This window comes from Sycon ciliatum, chromosome 9, assembly GCF_964019385.1.
Source record: "Sycon ciliatum chromosome 9, ocSycCili1.1, whole genome shotgun sequence".
Classification (NCBI taxonomy): domain Eukaryota; kingdom Metazoa; phylum Porifera; class Calcarea; order Leucosolenida; family Sycettidae; genus Sycon; species Sycon ciliatum.
This window is the reverse complement of record NC_088651.1, coordinates 18,601,724-18,623,906: the sequence shown is the minus strand read 5'-3', so window position 1 is coordinate 18,623,906 and position 22,183 is coordinate 18,601,724. Positions and strand designations below refer to the sequence as shown.

Below are 22,183 nucleotides of genomic sequence, written 5' to 3'. Positions count from 1 at the left end.
CATCTGCGAGTATGTTGGATAGTACAGGTATCGTGCTTGCGTTGCTTTACAGTTTGAGCACACGGATGATCGGGTATGTTATTAAGTCCTTGCTTTAATCTGTGTTTGAAATTTATTTTTGAATTCATTGCCGCACAGCGCCACTGGGATAAAATAGGTTTAGCCAGTGTGAGTGCTTTTTGGAGTATGCAGAGGAGCTGGCCAGCGGAAGATAAAATCCAACATGTGTGCAGGCACGAACCACAACCGATCATAACTAGTGATGCATCGCGCACAGCATGTGTCGAATCAGTCCTTTCCGTTTTTACTTCGAAGTAAAGTGCTAGTAGTGGAAAAAAAATACTTTTAGTGCATCTAAAAAGATCTAGGTTGCAAAGTCAGGTGCATGTTTCCAATGAACGGACTGTAGTGGTTGTACGGAGTGGCCTTCTTGTCCCGAGAATTCCCCTTGCCACGCATGCCGCCAGCTTGCGGAACCTAGTGACTTGCATCAAACGTTGATATAGCCAGGAAGGGTAATTCGGGGGATCAGTTGCCGGTGTGCGCCTACTGTCATTGTCGCACAGCAGCACAAGTGCAGTGGAAAGAGCCAGCTCCCTTTACATTACTGACGCGGATCGTCTACCATTCCTGCAACCTGGTAGCTGATGTCTGCAATAACAGGTGGGGTTAGTGCACGATAATTCGCAGACCTAAATTTGAAGGCAACTTAGCCCTACCTGGAATTTGGAGCCAGGCTACAATGTACCAATAGTTCAATCAGGTAACGCAATCAGCACAGACCAATCTTCAAAGTTGTTGCTCAGTCAGGTGTTCCTAGTGTTCCACCAGGCAACAGTACTGGCACAAGAGACCCGATAATGTCCCTTGATGTCAAGTATAATTGAAAGGCGGTGCGTTTGTTTCCTCCTTGTTTCCATTTCTTGCCTCACTTCGTGCTTGCGAGCACCGTGTAATCCCCTATGGAAACTCGCATCTTATTCGTGTGCCCTGTGCTGCTCGCCATAATCTGTTCGAGTCTATTCTGCACACCAGCAGCAGGTGGGTTGTGTTATCCGTTTCTATACTATTATATCATTCTCCGCTAGAGTCATGCTAGCATATCTGCCCTGGGTCAGTATCCAACACACAGTGTACGTTGGTCAACAAGAGCATGCTCTATTGTCTCGTTTTTCTACCTAGCACTTGATGTTGAAGGCAATTTTAGTATCGTAGATGGGCCAAGTGAAGTCCGAGGACGTGTTGTTGAGGTGCTTGCGAATGGCACTTGGTCATCCCTATGTGCTGTTGACTGGAACCTTACTGATGCTGATTACATCTGCCAATCTCTTGGGTAAGCATCTCGTTGCAGTAATGTCTATCGCCAATGATAGCTAATGCTCACTATGCACCTCTTGCTGGTCTATACTACACTACTGAGAGGTGAAAATGCACTCCCTTTTCTCTTCAACTGACTGTTCTTGGCCACGTGTTCAACCATCTCGTACGAACGATCGCAATACCCAAGTAATACATGTATACAGCGATCGGTATTACGCAAACATTCCAAACTTAATTAGATGTATGTTATTCCGGTACCTCTCATGTGCTTTGCCAAAGCAGGCAGCCGGGACGGTGGAACGTGGGTGTCAGATATCCTTCTTCTTAGGGGACACTATTTTTGTTTGTACGAAGCTCTGGGTTGAATCATGGTTTCTGAATAGATGCTGTTGTGGCGAAACATATTGCATTTTCATTTACGCTAGCCTACACCCAAAGGATTCAATACTTAGCCCGCCACAAAAACATTGTCTCTGTTTCTTTCAGGTTTCAGGCAGCAGTTGAGGCTTTCACACACTATGGAGGCAGCAACGGAATGTCCTGTGCTTGTACCGTTAACAGCACTCGTTCAGATTACGGATGTGATTATCCGCCTGTTGCAACATCCTGCCAGCACAGGCAGTACGCTGGAGTAGAGTGCGGTAAGGATAATTAGTGAAAATGTACTTCGTTTCTTTTCTAATTGTCTGCAAACCCCAACGCAGCCACTGGCACATTTAGCTTCACTTCTAAACTCCAAAAACGGTGTCTTCACTGCGATTAAAATTAAAATTAAGAATTACATTTCACCAAATTTTTGGGACAGGCCCATCATCAGGGCAATTTGAATCGCAGTGAAGAGACCGTTTTTGGAGTTGAGAAGTGAAGTTTGCTAAGTATGCTTCGTTTCACTAGTATTGAACAACTGTAAGGGCCTCATCAACAAATCCAATGTTGGTACAATCATGGAATTAGTATTTGGGTTACGGCATTTGTTCGACTCAGTCAAGGTAAGGGGACATGTCTGAAAACACCAGGATAAAAGTGGGCAAGGCGACCTCTCCGAATTCGCGGGAATTATTCATAATTATAGGATCGTGTCCGATATACAGCAACCATGCAGAGAGATGCACAACGTATTGATATCCTGCAACTGGGGAGCATTATAACACCATAAAAAGTAGATGACATCACGAATACGCCACACGTCAAGGGCCATAACGGCAATGAGCAAAGGTATCCATTATGCATACAACCACTTCACAAGTCACAACTCCCATAAATATTATGTTATGTCACGTACATGTGTAGGAAAACATTTTCGCTTATTAATGAAGTAAAACAAAGAGTACCATTAGGGTCTGGCGGATTCTGCCGGCAGAAAAATTGGAAGAATTCGGTACTTTTTCTGGTACGTTTGATGCATGTTTGGTATGTGGATAAAGAAATAGAGCAGAATTCGAGGAATTGCCCGCCATAAGGTTTGTATGGTTCTGCCAATTTCACTGCTTTTCGAGCAGAATCTGCCACCTTTTCGAGCAGAATCCTCCGGTCCCTAACTACCATACCATAATTATTGTTCATGAAGTTGGTTGTTCCAACGAGGAACACACACTTTTTGCCGAACTTGATACTTGGCTGACTCACGACTGCCATCCGGAGCACACCAGGAGCACGTCGCACCTTACACTCGGCAAACCCGCAAGAACGCACCACTCCCTGCTCAGCGGGAAGCTCAACCTCAATTTCCAACACGGGGCACCACACACACACACATGCGCACACATAAATACACATACACACACACACACACACCCCTCGGACTCCAATATCCAAAACACTGCAGTGTGCGCATTGTGACGCAATCGGACAAGACATTTTCACCGGCCGTCCATGTCACTCCAAAATGCAAGCATTCCAGGCTGAACTCCTGGAGTCTCAATTGCAACGAGGCTATGGAGCAGTATAAAACAAAATATTGACCAATTTTCGATTTGTACTATCGACGCTGCACCGTGACACCCGTCACTTGCCATAGGAGAAGGGCGGCCCCATGAATTGATCGAATTGAACGAGTCGGAAATAAAGTCCAGACTCAAAGTAGTAATAGATGAAATCACATGGAAACGAGTTATGAAGCAACTATACACGACTCTGACAAGATAATAAGCAGCAAGAAAGTGCGATAACAGGGCACAAAACTGACATGTTCCTGAGACAATCAAACAAATGACACCTACTTGTACAAGTAGTTCTCACACACAACTCCAGTGCGGAAACCGATAGCCTTCCAGCTTGGACTGTTCAAGGTTATGGTAGGACCAATGAGGGGAAGGTGAGCGCAGCGAAAATGTGCACAAGCTAAGTCCCACGGCAACAAAGATTCCCGATTGTTACAGGACCATGACATGTCAGTTTTGTGCCCGTTCGCACTTTCTGGCTGCTTATTATCTTGTTACAGTCGTGGATAGTTGCTTCATAACTCGTTACCATGTGATTTCTTCTATTTTATATTATCGGCTCAGTATGCGGATTAAACTCAAAGTGTTCGCGATCGGATTGATCAGCGAAATGAATTCTTCGTGCCGGAATGAAATGAGTAGTGCAGCGTGGTGTTATTGTTCATCAGGCTCTTGTACCGGTTCCTTGTTTCAGGCGAGTTCTCTATGCAATGAACGGAGTACACTATGTACTGTCATAGTGGATGACGCAGGTCGACACAGGGTGAAATGAGGCGCCTTTGAGTGAAATCGGAAATTTGTCCTTGACCAGTGCTGATTGATCGTTGCAGATATTGACTGCTAACAGCAAGCTACGGGAGGTGTATTACACATACATGTGTACAGCTTTTTCAGTTGTACATGTAGAACGGCAGTGCCTTCTGCCAGTGTCGTGCAAAGTTTTCGGATGAGTTGAATGTCAAGTACTAGTAACTGGTGATTTTAGTGGACATTATAACGTAACTTCTATTTCCTTTGTCTTTTCTATTAATCCTTTGCTCTCCATCCGGGGTCTATAATTATGTAGTATCCACATAACTCTTGGAGCAGCTGTGTTTCCCGGTATTCATCACGCCCAATTGCGCGCTCTGCAATTCACCTCCCACTCTGTACACAGTTTCAAATGTCATTACTGTTGCTCATGTTGCGTAACTGTTGCTCGCTCCTTAGATCCATTCTTACTTCCGCATTGTTTTATTCCTGTTGTCGTACTGATTGCCTTGCCCTCAACCGCAGCCAAGCTGCGCTCTCTGGTGGGGACCGGCTGATTCTGCTCGAAAAGGTGGCAGATTCTGCTCGAAAAGCAGTAAAATTGGCAGAACCATACAAACCTTATGGCGGGCAATTCCTCGAATTCTGCTCCATTTCTTTATCCACATACCAAACATGCATGAAACTTACCAGAAAAAGTACCGAATTCTGCCAATTTTTCTGCAGGCAGAATACGCTAGACCCTACTCTCTGGCCCAAATAACGCCATTCTTCTCTTACACTGGAATTGTGGAATGTGAAATTGGCCAGTAAAGATGTGAAGCCGAAGAGCTGGTATTCCTCCCGTTAGTGCTGTCAGTTTGTAGCACTTTCTGATATAAGTCCAGAGTGCTTTAGAGTTTGGACACGTGCTAGTTGGCAAACACCTCATAAACGGAATGGGAAAACTATATTTTCCGTATCCCACGACTTAAATTTGAGGCCGAGAGCCCCTCTACCATTGCGCCCTTACACCCTGCCCTACATAATGCGATAGGAGCATTCCCCTCTTGCTGTGGGTTTGCATTGAATGTCTCGCTCTTGAAATATAATACCGGTATTTCCTCCTCTGCATTTCTGATATTCATTGTGGTGATCATTTCCTGATGATCAGGTAACATGTTTTGCGTCTACGGACGACTGCGTTTCTCATCTTTGTTAACGGTAATGCTGTTCTTGCTGTTCCATTTACAGTGGATCCCGTGTCCTGTGGAACTGCACCTGAATTTTCGTTTGGGTGCATCCAAGTCACCACGACCACGCCAGGGTCATATGCGTACATCACCTGTCAGCCAGGGTATAGATTCGTTGGATCTCTACCATACAGTATTTGTCAACGCAATGGCTCTTGGACACAACCCGCCGGGGCATGCACCAGTAAGTGCACAAGCGCAAAGAAAAGTCAGATATTTACGAGAACTGGGAATGTTTTTAATTCCAATCGGCGCTCAAAGGGTTAAGACAAAAATGTGAGCTAAGTTATGCAAAAAAGATGGCGTAGACATGAATGGTCGAAATGTGTCCTATGCCAAAATGATTTCCAGCTATCCATCCTCCATCGTGAAAAATTTGTGCGAATCTGAAACGGTTTTGTGCCATAAATACCCAACTCTGTAGATAGCAAGCTGTTTCGAACATCCACCTGTAAACAAGTCTAAATTATGCACAGGCACAAGTATGGCATGCTACAACCACCGAGCAGTCCTGACTCGAATCGTAGGGAAATATTCGGGTCGGTTCTATTCGATTAAGCAATCACTTGCATAATCGGAACGATAGCAAGACACCACATATTTTATTGTGTACCTGTATACCATATTTTCTCTAATAAGAGCCCGGGGTTCTTATTTTTTCAGTGACAGCTCTACCCGCGCTACTATTAGAGACTGGGCTATTGGAGTGTAGCCTCTTATTTTTTTCAATTGTCAACTATCAAGCCAACTCCAGTCTATACAGGCGTAAACTGCCATATCAAGACTGATTTTGCAACCCTAAACTCAAGAATATGGTCAAAACAGACGTTTCACAATAGCATTGGCACCAGGAAGGAAGCAGTAGACCGAAAACCTCCTTACAAATATGTTCTTGGCATGTTGTACTGCAGTCATATATGCAGTCAATATACTTGTTGCATACTCCAATTGTGACCCGCGCTACTATTAGAGACTGTGCTCTTATTATTTCAAACCACCCTCACCCCGGGTCATTATTGGAGACGGGGCTATTATTGGAGACCTGGGCTTTTATTAGAGAAAATACGGTAATTATGTCCAACCATATTGACTGGTTGATATGCTGTGGTGCTTGATTTCCGTATCACAGAATTACTTGTATGTAGTGAAGACCTTACAATCTCCAACGGGAATTCATTTATTGGCAATCGTACAATTGGTTCAGTTGCCGTCATTGTCTGTGACGAAGGATTTCGGTTCAACGGCAGTAACGCGACTGTATCCTGCTCAGGGAGAACCGCCACTGTTGCGCAATGGACATCAATAAACGGGCGTTGTATTCGTACGTATTCATTATCAGTATTATTCTAGGACTTTAAAGGAACGAAAAGGACCAAAGAGCAAATCACGCTACACTGTCAACTAACACTAACAGTTTCCGGACAATCAGCTCATGCGATAACATTGCACGGCACTGACCAACGGTACTGACGTTCTACACCTAACTGACAATCAGCTCTGGCACGTCTTGGATGCCCACTCCAACTGCCTTTCCCTTCCTTAGCATAGCCCATATTATGTCCAATGGGCTAGATATTGCCAGTATTCTATTACTTTCGTACAGCTGAGAGCCTCTTCGGTGAATGGATATGTTTACAAGTTGGTGTTGTGTTTTATTATAATTCTTTTCTGGGTTGCAACCTTCAGTGTCTGGTGGGTTTGATACAAAACCTTCACGGCTCACACATCAAATTGAGACAAATTTACCGTTTCCCCTCCAAATATGGCAGGATGTCATGTTTCCATCTTTCACCTACTGCCAACCTTTTGAATAACAACAAATTCCTGATAACCACACAATATTCAGACCTGAATGATATTGTCTTGACTGCAAGCTTTCAATCTCACAAATTACGACAAAACCTCCAATTGTCTCATGCGCTATCGCAAGTTCAAATCAGTAATGCAACATGTCTAAGGTCAGTGCTCTTCATTGTTCTTGCCCCATTTACAGGGTATCACTCATTCTGTGAAAGGCCACCTCTAATTCCGTTCGGGTACTTAAACTTCAACACTACAAATTATTACGGTCTGTATGCAAGAATTGCCTGCTTCCCTGGTTACGAGTTTGTAGGGTTTCAATATGTCATTTGTCAACGGAATGGCTCTTGGACGCAAACTCACGGGAAATGCGAAAGTAAGTGTTAACAAGTAAACAAGTATTGACAATGTTAGGGATTTATTCAATTTTTTAACGTTAGGGATTGAAAGTAATACATGATATTATGACCGCAATTATTAGGAAAAGCTTAATCGACATGAACACGTTATTTGTGCAATATAAATGCGTGGCAGGCCACGCAAAACCCAAACAGCAGCACAAACACTACAGTCCGACATACATGTACAAACCCACGTACCTTTTGTAACCACGGCACACAAGAAGAAACATGATCACAACCACTACAAACCAACAATTGACAGACCGAGATGCGCAACCACAAACTGCACCCGACGGACGTGGATAAATGGTGGGACAAGAAACGAAGGAGGCAAATGGTGAAACTGGATCGGGTCGCACGGCCTAGAAAATGGGTGGATGGTGATGCAATGGAGGAATCTGACGATGGACCGGTTGGTGACGGGAGCAGCGAGTCGGACAGCGGAGAGGAGAGTGAGCAGGAGAGCTGTCCCGGAAGTCAGCCAACTGTGCGTAAGTTTCGTTCTAGAAAGTCAACCGTGTTTTACCATCTCGTATCCAGTCCTCATTGTTACGATTCGTTTTCTGATTCTTGTTTCACTGGTCTGTGCCATGTTCGTCATGGTTATGATTTAAGGTGTTAGAAGTCATTATTTAACGCATTCACAAGCCCAATTTGTTCATCAAGAAAGATAGTATAATTGCATTGAAATTGTTTAGTTAGTGTTATGTTGTTTCATTTTAGCCAGGTTAGGCCAGTACTGGTTTCCGTGTAATGAGTTGCTGTCATTATAATTACATTTGTCATGGCTTTATTGCATGGTTTTTGTTTCTCTCCAGTTGTTATAACCCACACGTAGGTCGTTCTCGCTCTCATTGTTTTACGTCACACAATTCATGCATTATTTTCATTGGTGTTGTTATGTGTTCCTTTCATGTATCTTATTTGGGTTTCCTTTAAGATTTCATTTGTGTTGTTGTGGAAGTTCATTTAGCGCCCCACCACAAACAGGCAGTTTCGTCTTCTTTGATACTTGTGGACGACAGAGGGAATGAGAGATTGAGAGACTAAATCACCCCCTTCTTTTAGGCTATGGTGCGCAAGCTCACGTTACCGCCGAGGTCGGTGTTGTGGGCTTGCCTCACCAGCACAGGCTTGCTTTGCAGCCCCTACTATCCCTGCTGTTTTGTCATTGTATACTCTGTTGTCTTCTCCCCTCCTGACGAGTAGGTTGTGTACTTAGTAAAAAAAAAAAGAGAGGGGGGGGAGAGAAATACGGAGAAAGGAGGGGTGTAAAATAATTAAGCGAGTGAACCTCAGAATAACATCATACACATTTTGCGAAACACGTTTCCTATTCTTCAGTTCGCTATACCACAGAAACACTCTAGCCAAAAAGCATTTAAACGGAGCCATGATACGCTTCTTGCAGGGCACAGAACTGAAGGTAGCCAGGGCTCGGAACGGAGATCAGGCGGAAGCTGCCTCCACAGGACTGCGCCGATGAACTGCATGGTTGCTTGACCTGCAGGTCCCGGCCAAAATGGTAGTTGTAGAAGGTGATGTGCTGCTCCCCGAGTGCGTTCACAAGTACCCCTCAGGATGAAGCTAGTGAAGAGGGAGCTAGCTCAGGAGAACAGACAACGACGGCCAAAGACGAGGAGCTTGATGTTAAACATGTGGTGAGGCGGAGCTGAGGAAGGATCGGGCTCGTACGCGATCACAGTGGCAGACCAAAAAAGCTGAGGATAGCGTACTTCGTTATCCGTGTGAGGGACTCCATGTTGCCAATTGGTAGTGACGGATAAAACGCGTTGGACACATACGGTAAACTATTCTGGATTATCGACCTGTAAAACAGGATCTTTGACGCCAGGGTGAGGCTTCGTCCGATCCGCCCCAGCAAACCTACTGACTTGCGCCCAAGGCTTCGATCGCAATGCCGTCTGCACATTTGTGGTTTGTGACCTGCTGCGGCAGGCAGCAGGGAAATTCACGAGTGTACAACGTGAACAGAAGGTGCCCAGGACGGATCCTTGCGGCTCTCTTGGACTGCATGCGACGTACTTGTATTCCAAGCAATTTCCGCCTACAGGTATGCATTGCTGGACAGCACCACCGACCCCAAAGTCGGATAGCTCCTGCGCCATTATGGTGTGTTTGACAAAGTCGAAAGGCTTCGATATATCCACGAATATCACACCTATGAGTTTGCGCTCATACTTCCCTCTCAGCCATCGATGGACAGTTAGCACAAGAGCGTCCTCGGTATTGAGGTTGTAAGTGCAAGTGAGGGAGAATGCTGTGGTCTCTCAGAAAGGATATGATCTGGCGTGCATCCGCGTTGTGAAATGATCGTCCGGATCATCACAGCAATCCGTGGCACTGAAGCAAGAAGGACCAGAGCTAGGGCAACATCTCGAGGATTTCCCGTAGCTGCATTAGCCCTGCATGGGGAATGACTGTATGATGCTGTGGTACTGTGATTTTGCTGGTCGGTAGCTCAGCGAATAAACGACAGCAGAGCTTCACTTGCGCAAAAAATCGAAAGTTGACCGTACTCTGCACAAATCCAAACTTGATCAATTTTCCCCATCTCAATAACATGATGCTCAATCCGGACATCCGGTAGGGCAGCGCCCATGGCATAAGCCAGACGATCACGCTGCACGTTATGCAGCACGGTGGGATAACCCACTGTAGGACAAGTTGCTCGGTGATTCAAAGACAGTACTGGTCTACACACACATGTGATCGGCAAGTCCCAGAGGGGCCAACCATAACGGAATGGCAACGCATCAGCAAAATACGATTTGTTCAGCACAAAATAACCGGTAGAGGGTCAGCCGTCATCGAGCTGGATACCCCTCCAGAACCAGCCATGTCAACTAAAAGTTGCTGGGGTGGATTGATGTGTTCCTCTAGCTCCTCATTCCTAAGCCGCAGCACGGAGTTAAATCGAGAACGCTATGATTGTGCTTCAGGGACTTGACCTTGGTAAACGTCTGCGAGAGATCGAGAGATCACTGACAAACGAGCCGGCAGGTGAATCAAAGGAGAATTCTTGAGTTGGAGAGCCACTAGAAATATTATGACCATCCGTACTCACCACGGTTCGAGCGAAAAGCGCCGATGCAGCCTGCACACCACTCGCCTGTCCATTCGCCGAAATCATAGCAACAACTGGTACCGGAGCGATAAGCGATGCCTCCCACTACCAGACACTCTCATAAGCGGCCTTTGGGATGGCAGTGCCCCCAAATTGCCATTGTATTGTAATTCTTTTCTTCTTTTCTACTTTCAGTGTCTGGTTGCTCCCATACAAAACCTTCACTGCTTACACAATACATTGGGATTAGTGTCCGGTTCCGTTCACAGATAACAGAAGACTTACTATGTTTCCATTTTCACCTAATGCTAACCTTGTGAATAACAGCAAATCCCTGATACCGACACAACGTTCAGACAATTTGACATTATATTTTGACTGAAAGCTTTCAATAAGAAAGGGTTTGCTCCCCACACTGGAGCTCGCGCTATTCCGCCGACTGTACTTGACAAATTGTGTCGCCGAAGTCGCAACCAGTACTTCGTACTGAAAGCTTTCAATCTTACAAATAACGACAACACCCGTATTGTCTGATGCCCTATCGAAATTTTATTTAGCAAGGTAACATGTCTACCACCAATGCTCTTCATTGTTCTTGTCCCATTTACAGGGCATCACTCATTCTGTGAATTACCAGTAGTTTCGTTTGGGTCCTTAAACATCACCCGTTCCACGCGGCTGTGTGCAAACGTAACATGCTTACCCGGTTACGACTTTGTAGGAGCTAAAAGAACAAGATGTTGCCAACTGGATCGCTCTTGGACACAAGCTGACGGGAAATGCGAAAGTAAGTGTTTAAGGTAAACAAGTACTTCCAAAAAAAGTATTGACAAGGTTGGGATTGAAAAATAATACAAAATATATCAAAAAATACAGCTACAAGGAGGACTAATCGCACTGCAAGCATTTCCTGTGATTATGTCGACATTTATGTGTAAAATGTTATACGATGATCGCAAGGCACGCAAGGTAAGGGCGAAAGGATTTGTTCAGAACTCGACTGCTGTCTTGTTACATTCATCAGTGAATCTACGTAACAATGGAATGGGAACTACTTGAAACTAATCTGATATAATCTGATATGGTCAAATATAAGTGAAATAAGGAGAAAAGAGTGAAAAAAGGTGATGATACTATTCAGCGGGGGACAGTTTCAGCACTTGACAACATGCATGTGTGAATCATCGGCATCAGCAAAATAGATCAAAACAAAGCAAACCTGGACACACGGAAGGAAGCTTGAACGGTGGGAGGCGGGGGGGGGGGGGAGGGACAATCATACTCACCACGCTAGCACCAAACTACTACGTAAAAACACGAGGGTGATGACACTAGCCTTCTGTGCACACAACATTTGCTTGTACAAGTGAATGAAGATTGCCTCTAACACCTTTCAAAAACTTTGCAGCAGCGGACGAGGATAATTCAGCCCAAGACGTATCGGCTAATCGAATACTGAGCTGAATGAAAAAAGAAGCTTGAAAGAGAGTGGGAGGCTTGAGCAGTGGGGGTAGAGAATTTCACCCTCATTCCTAAGGATGTACTTGATTATCACAATGTCATGCATGAGGAGTACTGTAGGAGTTTGGCTTTCGGCATGTACAATTCGTTTTCGCAAAGCTTCCCATTTCTTTACTTATCTTTGATATTAAAATTTATGACCCACCCAAGTTGGGTGATGTGCTGCTTTGCTGCTTCGAATTGTAGTTAGACCGCTTTGTCAATCGTACTGGTCTCGTCATCGTCCTGTAACAATCGACATTCTTTGTTTCGTTGGGCCTGTAGCTTTTGCTCGTTTTCGTTGCGCTTGCCTTCCCCCCTTTGGTCTTTCCATAACCTTGAACCTTCCAAGTTGGAAGGCTGTCGGTTAGCGCTACGGAGATGTGTTGAAGCTAGGTGTCAGGACGTCGAATGTCTCAGTACTCTGTCAGTTTTGTGCCTAGTTATTGCACTTTCTGACTGTATAAAGTATCATGTTACAGTGATGGAGAGTTACTCTTAACTCGTATCCATAATGTCTTTTTCCTTTCTACATGTATTATTAGTTAGTTTCGTTTGTTATGATTTCTTGGTTTATTATTATTATATTATTAACTTTTATTTTACTAGGTTTTTCACCCAGTTTAGGTATAATTTAAATTATTATTTGGTGCAGCTTTAGCGCTAGGTGGTTTTGTGATTTACTTTTTCTTAATCTCGTATTTAGCGCTTTTGGGCGTCATTATTTTCTTCTCATTATTTCGGACCAAGTTATTATTCAAATAATCGACGTGGAGACAACACTTTTATAATAGCAATAAAGAGAACAAATTCTGCAGTCATCGCCACACTACAACCTAGTGATGAAAGTTTACCAGAATGAATTTTCTTGTCACATTCATCAGTGGAAAGTCGTAACTGAAGAGTAACCATGCTGAACAATGATTAAGTATACATTCAATGATGTGTTACGAGAACAAATGTTTGTCTCACTACACAGTTTTAGCGTTATTATTAGTTTCTCACCCGCCGTTGCACTTAGCTCTCACTTCACTTCTATTGTCTCACCTTCCCTCATTCTATTTTGGCACTGTATTTTGTTCTCGTAACACATCATTGAATGTATATTTAATCATTGTTCAGCATGATTACTCTTCAGTCACGACTTTCCACTGATGAATGTGACAAGAAAATTAATTCTGGTAAACTTTCATGACTTCGTTGTAGTGTGGCGATGACTGCAGAATTTGTTCTCTTTATTGTTATTTCAAGTTATTATTTTGTGGTGTCCTCTAGCTTCTGTTTGTTGTGCAGTTGTTCTTGTGCAAACTCATCAGGTGTATTGGCTCAGTATCCGAATTAAAGTTGAACACCAGATGAGCCGTCAGGAACAATACCGCGACACGAACTTTGTTATCGTAGTCAACTCGCCCACAATACCTGTACTATCATGCTTGAGGAGTACCGTTAGATATTGGCGGCCAGTTTTGTACAATTCTTTTTCGCAAAGCTTCCCCCTCTCTTTATCTCTGATATTGCTGACCCACCCAAGTTGGGTGATGTGTTGCCTTCCTGCTTCGAATTGTAGTTAGACCGCATTGTCGTGTTGTTAACTGGTCCCGTCTAGGTCCTGTAACATCCGGCATTCTTTATTGCCGTGGGACTGCACACTTTCAATGCGCTCGCCTTCCCCGCATTGGTCCTGCCATAACGTTGAACCTTCCGAGCTGGAAGGCGCTGTTTGCGCACAGGAGGTGTGTGACACCTAGGTTTCAGGTCGTTTAAAGCATCAGTAACATATCAGTTTTGTGCCCTGTTATCGCACTTTCTGACCGTTTATTATCTTGTTACAGTCGTGGATAGTTGCTTCATAACTCGTTTCTATGTGATTTGTTCTATTTTCATATCATTGTCAATTTTAGTTGGGTAGACCAATGCTATCTTGGTTGTTCCATAGGAAGCATTTCAACACCCTGCACGATCGTGTGCAGTATGGACTTCAGTATTCCTTTCTTGTCAGTGAGGTTTAAGCTCGACCCAGGAAACAAATTAGCAACCAAACAGCTAATGTACTGCTGTGACGTAGCATTAATATCTCTGTCTCTGCCACTCTCTTTCTCTCTGTCTCTCTCTCTCTGTCACTCACCTTATCTCTGCCCTCTCTCTTTCACATACACACACATTTAATTTAATTTTTTATCATTAATTTATTATTTAGTTTGTCTTGTTTGTTATGATTTATTGGTTTTCCACCCGGTTTAGTTATAATTTAAATTATTTTTTGGTGCAGCTTTAGCGCTATGTGGTTTATTATTTTCCTTTTCTTAATTTCGTACTTAGCGCTTTTGGGCGTCATTATTTTCTTCTCATTATTTCGCACCAAGTTATTATTTTGTGGTATTCTCTAGCTTCTGTTTGTTTGCAATTGTTCTTGTGCAGCCCCCCCCCCCCCAAACACACATTTTTCGATGCCTAGTTGCAACGCTGACACCGAGACCTCTGGTCGGTTGAGTTGCTCCCAGCACATCAGCACGTCGTCTCTACATCCCCTATGTTTTGTCCGTTTCCTCGTTTCTTTTTGTTCTCCACCTGTATTCCAGTAGGGCTGTGTCAATAGTAAAAAACAAACAAACAAAAAAACACACTCTATCTCTCTGTGTGTCAATTTCTTTCCCATCCAAGAAGCTCGCCCTCCAACTGTCGATATTCACCCATGTGTGTTTTCTATGTGTCTGTGCCTGTGTCTGTGTTGGTTTTCACTCCTAAATTGACGTCTACAGCAGCATGCCCGGCGGATTGCGATTTTGAGAACGGACTGTGCAAGTTTGAAGATGACCACGCTGCAGATGACCACACCGGCCGCCAGCCATTCATTCTCCAAAATCAAAATACTTCAAGACTATTCACTAACACAAAGTTTACTGATCACACGTTTAAGAACGGAACAGGTACAGAATAACACCTTTCACAAATTGGGCTCTATTCTCCTACTTACACTACTTTCGGTGCCGTAGAACCGGGGCCGAGGAACTGGGGCGAGAGGGGGTGGAGGGTGGCTCAGCCTTGTTGCCTAGACCGTTCTTATTTTCATGTGCTATCGGCCACGGTGTATACATTGTTATGCTGTATATGGTGATATTCTAGCATGGACAATCTTGGGCGCTCTGTTCCTCACCGCCCGACAGTCCTTTGTTGATTAGGTTGATGTCGTTTTACCTTACGTGTACGTCCACACTCACGGGGAGGGCTGGCGGGACGGAATGGTTGTCGTGATAGCAGGGTCACGTGAACCCGAAACGAGGTCGTGTGATACACCCGCCATGCGCCAGCTTCCCGCGAGGGCCATGGCGTGAGCAAATCCTAAGCTCAAAGTTTTAGCTTGGAAGCTTCACTCCAAAGCGGTACTGTAGATCTACCATGGCGCGCGTAACATTAGGTAGTGGATTGTGTATTTTTGGAAGCAACAGCAGTCAAATAGAGCACTTTCCTTTTGTTTGTCAGTTGTGCGTGGACCTGGAGGACCTGGAGACACTGCGTTTGGTGGCTCGGAACAGGCAATCATTCAACGATATAATCGCACAGGTCACATTGTAGAGTGCAGATCACCTAGTGCTTTCAACAATAATAACGTACTTCCACATTATGGGAATTTGGTATAACCCCACACCCGTCATTGTTGAATATTCGATAATAGCGTGGATTTCCCCAACAATATATTTTCATTTTTTGTTATCCTCTCCCATGCCGTTGTACATAAGCGGCTTGCCGCGGATATGTCAATACTACTACTACTACTGTGCGTGGAAGGTTTTTATTTTATTTTCTCAGCAACGTTGAAAATATGCCTCAGCCCTTTCCTCAGCGCTTCATTCTCGATGCGGAAAAGGCACAATGGAGTGCTATCATCACATGCCTTTTTTCTGTGCGTGTGATCACGTGAGGAGTGTAAACATGCGGGTGATATCCCCGGCACTCAGCAGATACTCGTTTGCGTCACGCAGACTGTCTTGGAATCCATGTCCACTTGACCTGCTCTGGAATTAGCTTCTATCGCAAGATTTACCATGTCGACAAGGAAGTGAGCATGGGAACGCGCAGAGAAAACACACTGCTGAGCTTTTCTTCCACCAGTGCCAATGACGCAATATTTTATTTGAGCCCGGGGCACTTCTACAGATGTCTATTTGTTTATGAACCGGGTCGGTGTAAGTGGCTGGTTGTGTTTTCGTACATCCATTCCTCCCTACTCGAATGCTGATGTCCGTGCTTCACACGACCCCCAAAAATGGGTCCTGGAGGGCGGAAAGGTGTGAACGCTAGTCTGTCTGTCTGTCTGTCTGTCTGTCTGTCTGTCTGTCTGTCTGTCTGTCTGTCTGTATATCTGTCTGTCTGTCTCTCTCTCTCTCTCTCTCTCTCTCTCTCTCTCTCTCTCTCTCTCTCTCCCTCTCTCTCTCTTTCTCTCTCAGGTCACTACATCTACCTTAAGGGGGTCCATTATCCTAGAAATTATCCAAACTCTGGCAGCGTGGCACGCGTCATCACCAACTACTTCCATCCGCTGTCCACGCCGCTGACCACCACGTTCTGGTATTACCTGAATGGAGAAACCAATGGCACACTGCGTGTCGTAGTGCAAGACATCAATTCCACCATGTGGCGAACGGTACGCTTTAACCCCTATTTAGATAGGAAGTTGATGGTAGGTGTGCGGTGTGTGTGGGGGGGGGGGGGAGGATCACCACCATGTTATGGTATCAAGTGAAAGGAACCACAAAAAAGCACAACGCCTGTGGTGTTGGAAGACACAAACTCCACCATGTGGCGACTGGTACGCTTCAACCTCCTATTGGGACAGGGAGGTGATTGGTAGGTGGGTAGGTGGCCAAAGAGAGAGGGGGCAAGGGAGGGAGAGTCAAGTGCCCCCTAGCATCGTGTTGCAAGACATCAAGTGCACCACGTGAGGATCGACATGTTTCTATCCCCCATTTATACACGGAGTTGGTTGGTAGCCTGGCACGAGGGAAACATGGATGCAGTAAATGGGATTTTCCGTGTTTGGCCGCTTTGGTTGTGAGTTGATCTACTTACCTAAAACCGCTTTAGGAGCGGCAAATACGCCTTAGATCGTAGTGGCGTTCCTGCGGATTATGAAAACTCAAGCTGAGTATCAAGCGAACCGTTATTTTATTATTTATTTTTCGTTGGTAGCTGGGCAAGGGTAGGCTAGGTGCTTTCTTCATCTTGCTGCACATGCAGAGCAGAGACATCAACGTACTTGCATGTATTGTGGGGGAGGGAGGGGAGGGTAGGGGAGGGGGTGCCTGTGATACATGAAGTGATCGGTGTCCAGAACAGATGGGCTCCCATTACAGTGGCCTCCTGACACAGCCTTGAATGCGGCCCTCGAAACTATTCAGCCTTGACCAGAGGACATGCAGAGTGTTTTCATTTTTTTTTCCTGCATGTCAGGTTTGGTACACGTCAAACACCCAGGTTAATTCCTGGATCCAGGCATCCAACGTCGTAGTCGACTCAGCCAATATGTTCCGCGTTGGCTTCGAGGCGTGGGCGGCATCCGGTTGGTCTGTGGACATTGCACTGGACGATATTACATTCACGAAAGGCTGGTGCACAGAAATACCTCCACCTGCTGGTAAGGAAATCAAATTTTGTTGTTGTTGTTGTCGTCGTCGTTGCCAGAACACCGTAACTCCACGGAGACGCCCTCGATTAAGGCTAAGACCTGTGGAGAATCCATAAATACAAATACAAATCCAGATACAAAGCACAAGACCGACACAAAGAAACTTTGATATACTCGAGTTAATCTTTCTGCATTCTATTTATAGCACTTTTTGTTACTACAATATTGATTTTCAATAGTTTGCAGGCAACCTGCCTGCACTCAAGAGAGCGCTGCATTTTTTTTTACACATGTCTGGTTCAGAAGCATACACAAAGCGAAACGTCATGTACCACCTCGAGTCCAAATGTGGTGATAGGTATGTCGGGGAGACGTACCTCAGCCTCGCCACCAGGACTAAAGAGCACAAAGATGACTCGAGCATTAGAATTGGTGACATGATGATGATGTCATTAACTTGCCTGGGCTAGGCCGGATTTATGACGTCAGGGAGAATTTGGAGTAGATGGGGCAATTTCAGTATTTTGGCTCTCTATTGTCCCAAAGATGTCAGAGGGTCTCAAAACGTCGGTATGGGACATACATGTATGGCACCCTATCGGTATTACGCAAGACTGGAAAACAATTCTAGTATGAAATTCTTTTCTCAAGGTTTGGAGACTCCTATGTAGCCAATACTTGAATCCATACATCCTGTACACACACCTTGTACACACTCTCTCTAACGGTTTCTAGGCTACACTGCAATTGATATACATTAGCTCAAATTTTCGGGCAAGGCCCATCATCAGGAATACGTCTACTGTAGACAGAACTGGGGTTTATAATATATGTGACAAGTACTAGTGGCCAAAGTGTGATGGTATAGCGTAAAATGTTGCAATACCACAGGAAGCGAGATTATTATATTCTGTGTGATATGTATGAAGTGAAGTTTATAGTGCAGTGATAGTGCAGGATTACTAGCGTGAGTACAAAGCAGAAAAATACACACTTCTAACAACACTCAAACACATACATACACACACACACACACACATACACACACACAGTGCACAAATTCTTGCACAAATTATGGTAATGACAGATATATTTACGCATCAACCAACAGTCGCCAACCATTGTCACTGTTCACTGCCGGCTTCCTCTTCCTCATGAATAGTGCCCCCATGATTCTGCGGTCAACGCATGACCGTTGCCTGCTGGCGAGAACTTGTAGGTGGGCGAATGGTGAGAGCTGCGGTGACGATGGAAAGTGTGCTACTTTTGTCGATAATGGTCTCCCCATGGCTTTCCCAATGTCGCGTTTCTGGCTTGTCTGTAGTGCTCCTCAGTCCTCTAGCGTGTTGTCCTTTCTGTTTCCCCGACGGATTCTTCTTGACAGATGGTATAATATGTCATAGAGTACACCACATCTTGGGACATACAAGCATCACGCTTCAGACCACCATCGCATGCACGACATTCAGCCCGCCGACCCCGCCCCCTCTTCTCCCTCTGCTGCTGTACCGTCCTGGGGCATTGTGGCTTGCTGAATGACGACGAGACCAACATATCCTTTAGTGAGCGACCGGACCATGGAAAATACAAGGGCAATGTCCTGCTCACCATCATCTCCAAAACCTCGCAGCCGGTCCTCCGAGATTGCCAACTCTCGCAATGCATTTACAGGACGGTGATATGATGATCGGGCACGGCGGATGCACATGATCGCCGACCGCGACAATGCAAAAGCCAGTCGACACCGGACATAATGATTACGTCATTGTCTCGACATACAACTTCGTGTCCCCATTTGAAATGAGGCCACACAGGCGGTTGACAAATCTGGAGCACTCTGGCGCACAACCGGCCGTGGTGAAAACTAGTGGAGTAAGTGTGGGCAAGTTAATGACGTCATCACGATATCACCAAATTTAGTGCAAACTTCCTGCAGGTATAACTCGGAAACGGCTTCTCCAATCAACCTGGAACCTACACCATTGGAATCTGTGCATTTGTCGCTACAAGCCTTGAAGATTTCATTTTAGGGTGAACTTCCCGTTTAAAACCTCGCAGTCAGCGTCTGCACAGTGCAGAAATCAGGCTAGGTACCGCGAACACCAATATTGGCACATGACAGTCATTTACGAAAAGTCTCGTTTTCGGCGAGTATTTCGGCCGGCAGATTTGAAGAAAGCCTACGTAAGACTTAGTGCTCGCTCTAACACATCTACAGTGTGCAAAACTGCAAACCTACAGCCTTCCAACTTGGAAGGTGGGGGATGGGGGCGCCTCAATTTCAAGACCTATGTAATTGTGTATCGCTGCCTGAATGGCCTTGCTTGCTCTCTCCTACAAGACCGCTTTACTCTTCGTGCTCACGGTGCTCACACTGCTGCCATTACCCCTGGTCAGGTGTCTGCTGCGCTTTTTTTACCCCCTGCTAGCACACGCTATGGTTTCAGTGCAATTTCTTAGGTAGGCGCTGACCGGTGGAATGCACTGCCACCTGCTTACCGCCCTTCTAATTCACCTGCTGAATTCTGATCATCCATCAAGACGTTCTCACCCAACAGGCGATGACACCTGTTCGGAATTCCTAGTAAAATAAGAAAAAATAATGATAAGGTTCTAGGTCGGGTAGGACAAAAGAGGGCAAGGTGAGCGCATCGGAAATGGGCACAACTAAGTCTCACGGCAACAAAGAATGATGATTGTTGCAGGACGACGACGAGACCAGTTAATAACACGATAATGCAGTCTAACTACGATGCAAAGCAACACACCACCCAACGTGAATGGTCAGCAATGTCAGAGGTAAAGGAAGAGGGAAGCTTTGCGAAAACGAATTGCACAAAACCAGACGACAATATCTAAGGGTGCTCCTCATGCATGACACAAGTGCGGACGAGTTGACTACGATAGCGACGGCTCATCACGTGTGCAAAATTGAACTCGGATGATGAGGCAGTATGTAAAATAGAAGACGAAAACACATACACGCGAACGAGTTATGCAGTCGTGGATAGTTGCATCATAACTCGTCCCCATCTGTTTTCCTCTTCTATTTTACATTTAACACCACTGCATCTCATGTTCATTGCTAGGCATACATTTGTATTGTGATCTGCAATTGGTACTTGTCTTCTTGCAGTTTGTCCACCTGCTACTGTGTTTTGATTGCTTTATATGTTCTTCACCAACTCCAGCGAAACCCTGCACAACAAAGATGTCGTCGGGTCTCTTGGCGGGGGTTATTGTTATAACGGTACTTGTGATCCTGTGCGCCGTACTCACCGCAGCAATGTGGGCAAAATTACGTGTAGAACTGGGTAAACGTTCTAGAAAGAATGATTTCGTGTTGGAAGTACCCTGGCAACCATTGGCGGACTCTTTCATGCAAGTTAATGAAGAAAAAGAAGATGGAGCACGCACAAAAGATACGAGCAGCAGCAGCAGTAGCAGCAGCCGCAGCAGCAGCACCAGCAGTAGCCGACGCAGTAGCGCCAGTAAACAGCGAGAGAAGAGGCAGGAAGAAGACGCCGCGATGTTGATGTGAAGGTATGCGGAGGCATTCTCTCGAACGTAGATCGAAGAGCCTACAATTCACGGTTAATTGAGACGATCTCCATAGCTTACGTACAAGGGCCTATCATTCCCCTACCACGCAATACCAAAAGGAGAACCCCTGCACGATAATGCTTATGCAGCTGCCAGAGGCTTGCGATTATGCAAACTTGTTATTACTCTTAGCACTGACGCGGCGCTACATATTAGGCTAAACACTTAGCACATCCACAAACTTGGATGGCATACCAAGCCAAGCACGTTGGAATTATATTTTACACGTTCTTACGCAAGCATTAGACGTACGCATGTGATAAATCAATAATGATGAAGTCACCTGAAACTGAAGTGTGTACTTGGAAGATACGCAGGTGGTTGGTTTGCCAACCTCACTTCCTTGTGCTGGCCATGTTATGTACCACGAAGTGATGAAATATAACATGGAATAATACATGATTCTACGCGTACTCTACATGTATCTAAACGTACTTTGTTCTTTCGATCATTGATTTCCCCATTTCATTACCCATTGGGGCATACAAAATGTTCTTTTCAATTTGTTCGCAAGCTAGCATGTTAGCAGGATATGAATCACTTGCAAGTACACACATACTGCAGGAAATAATATTTTGGCATTGGGCTGTTGTTTGAAAATGCATCATGCACACATTCATTCTGTGGCGATGCTCCGCGGTGCAGGCATCTGCCTGTAGATGGCATATGACATGGATGCGGTGCGAGAATGTCATTTAATCCTCTGAACTGCCCTGTATTTCGCCATGATAATGACAATTTGGCATCAATTGGTGGCTCTCTGCGTGGTTATGTGCAGTATCCGGTCGTGGGCTTCGAAGTTTGACCGAACTTTTGAATGCTCTCGATGGAATTAGAATTGCACCATAGCTTAGTGGGATAGCATTGCGTCGCCGTTTCACTACATTTCGGACGGACAGTGATGCGTTTGTAACTGCCGTATAACA

General features: G+C 45.1%; 1 protein-coding gene across 1 annotated transcript; it reads left to right on the top strand.

Moving 5' to 3' along the window:
• The first annotated feature begins 769 nt into the window (after positions 1-769).
• LOC135824323 (sushi, von Willebrand factor type A, EGF and pentraxin domain-containing protein 1-like) lies at positions 770-21,979 on the top strand. The gene is made up of 11 exons (XM_065337056.1): positions 770-1,041; positions 1,183-1,333; positions 1,807-1,961; positions 5,244-5,426; positions 6,372-6,563; positions 7,236-7,418; positions 11,142-11,318; positions 14,791-14,958; positions 16,477-16,673; positions 17,480-17,663; positions 20,846-21,979. Exons 1-11 carry the CDS (start codon positions 963-965, stop codon positions 21,193-21,195), a joined length of 2,019 nt encoding a protein of 672 aa, XP_065193128.1. The 5' UTR covers positions 770-962; the 3' UTR covers positions 21,196-21,979.
• The last annotated feature ends 204 nt before the right edge of the window (positions 21,980-22,183 follow it).

Coding starts and splice junctions, on each gene's coding strand:
- LOC135824323 (XM_065337056.1), top strand. CDS start 963: ATGGAAACTCGCATCTTATTCGTGTGCCCTGTGCTGCTCGCCATAATC. Junction 5,427..6,371: donor ACCCGCCGGGGCATGCACCA/GTAAGTGCACAA, acceptor TCCGTATCACAG/AATTACTTGTATGTAGTGAA. Junction 11,319..14,790: donor AGCTGACGGGAAATGCGAAA/GTAAGTGTTTAA, acceptor TGACGTCTACAG/CAGCATGCCCGGCGGATTGC.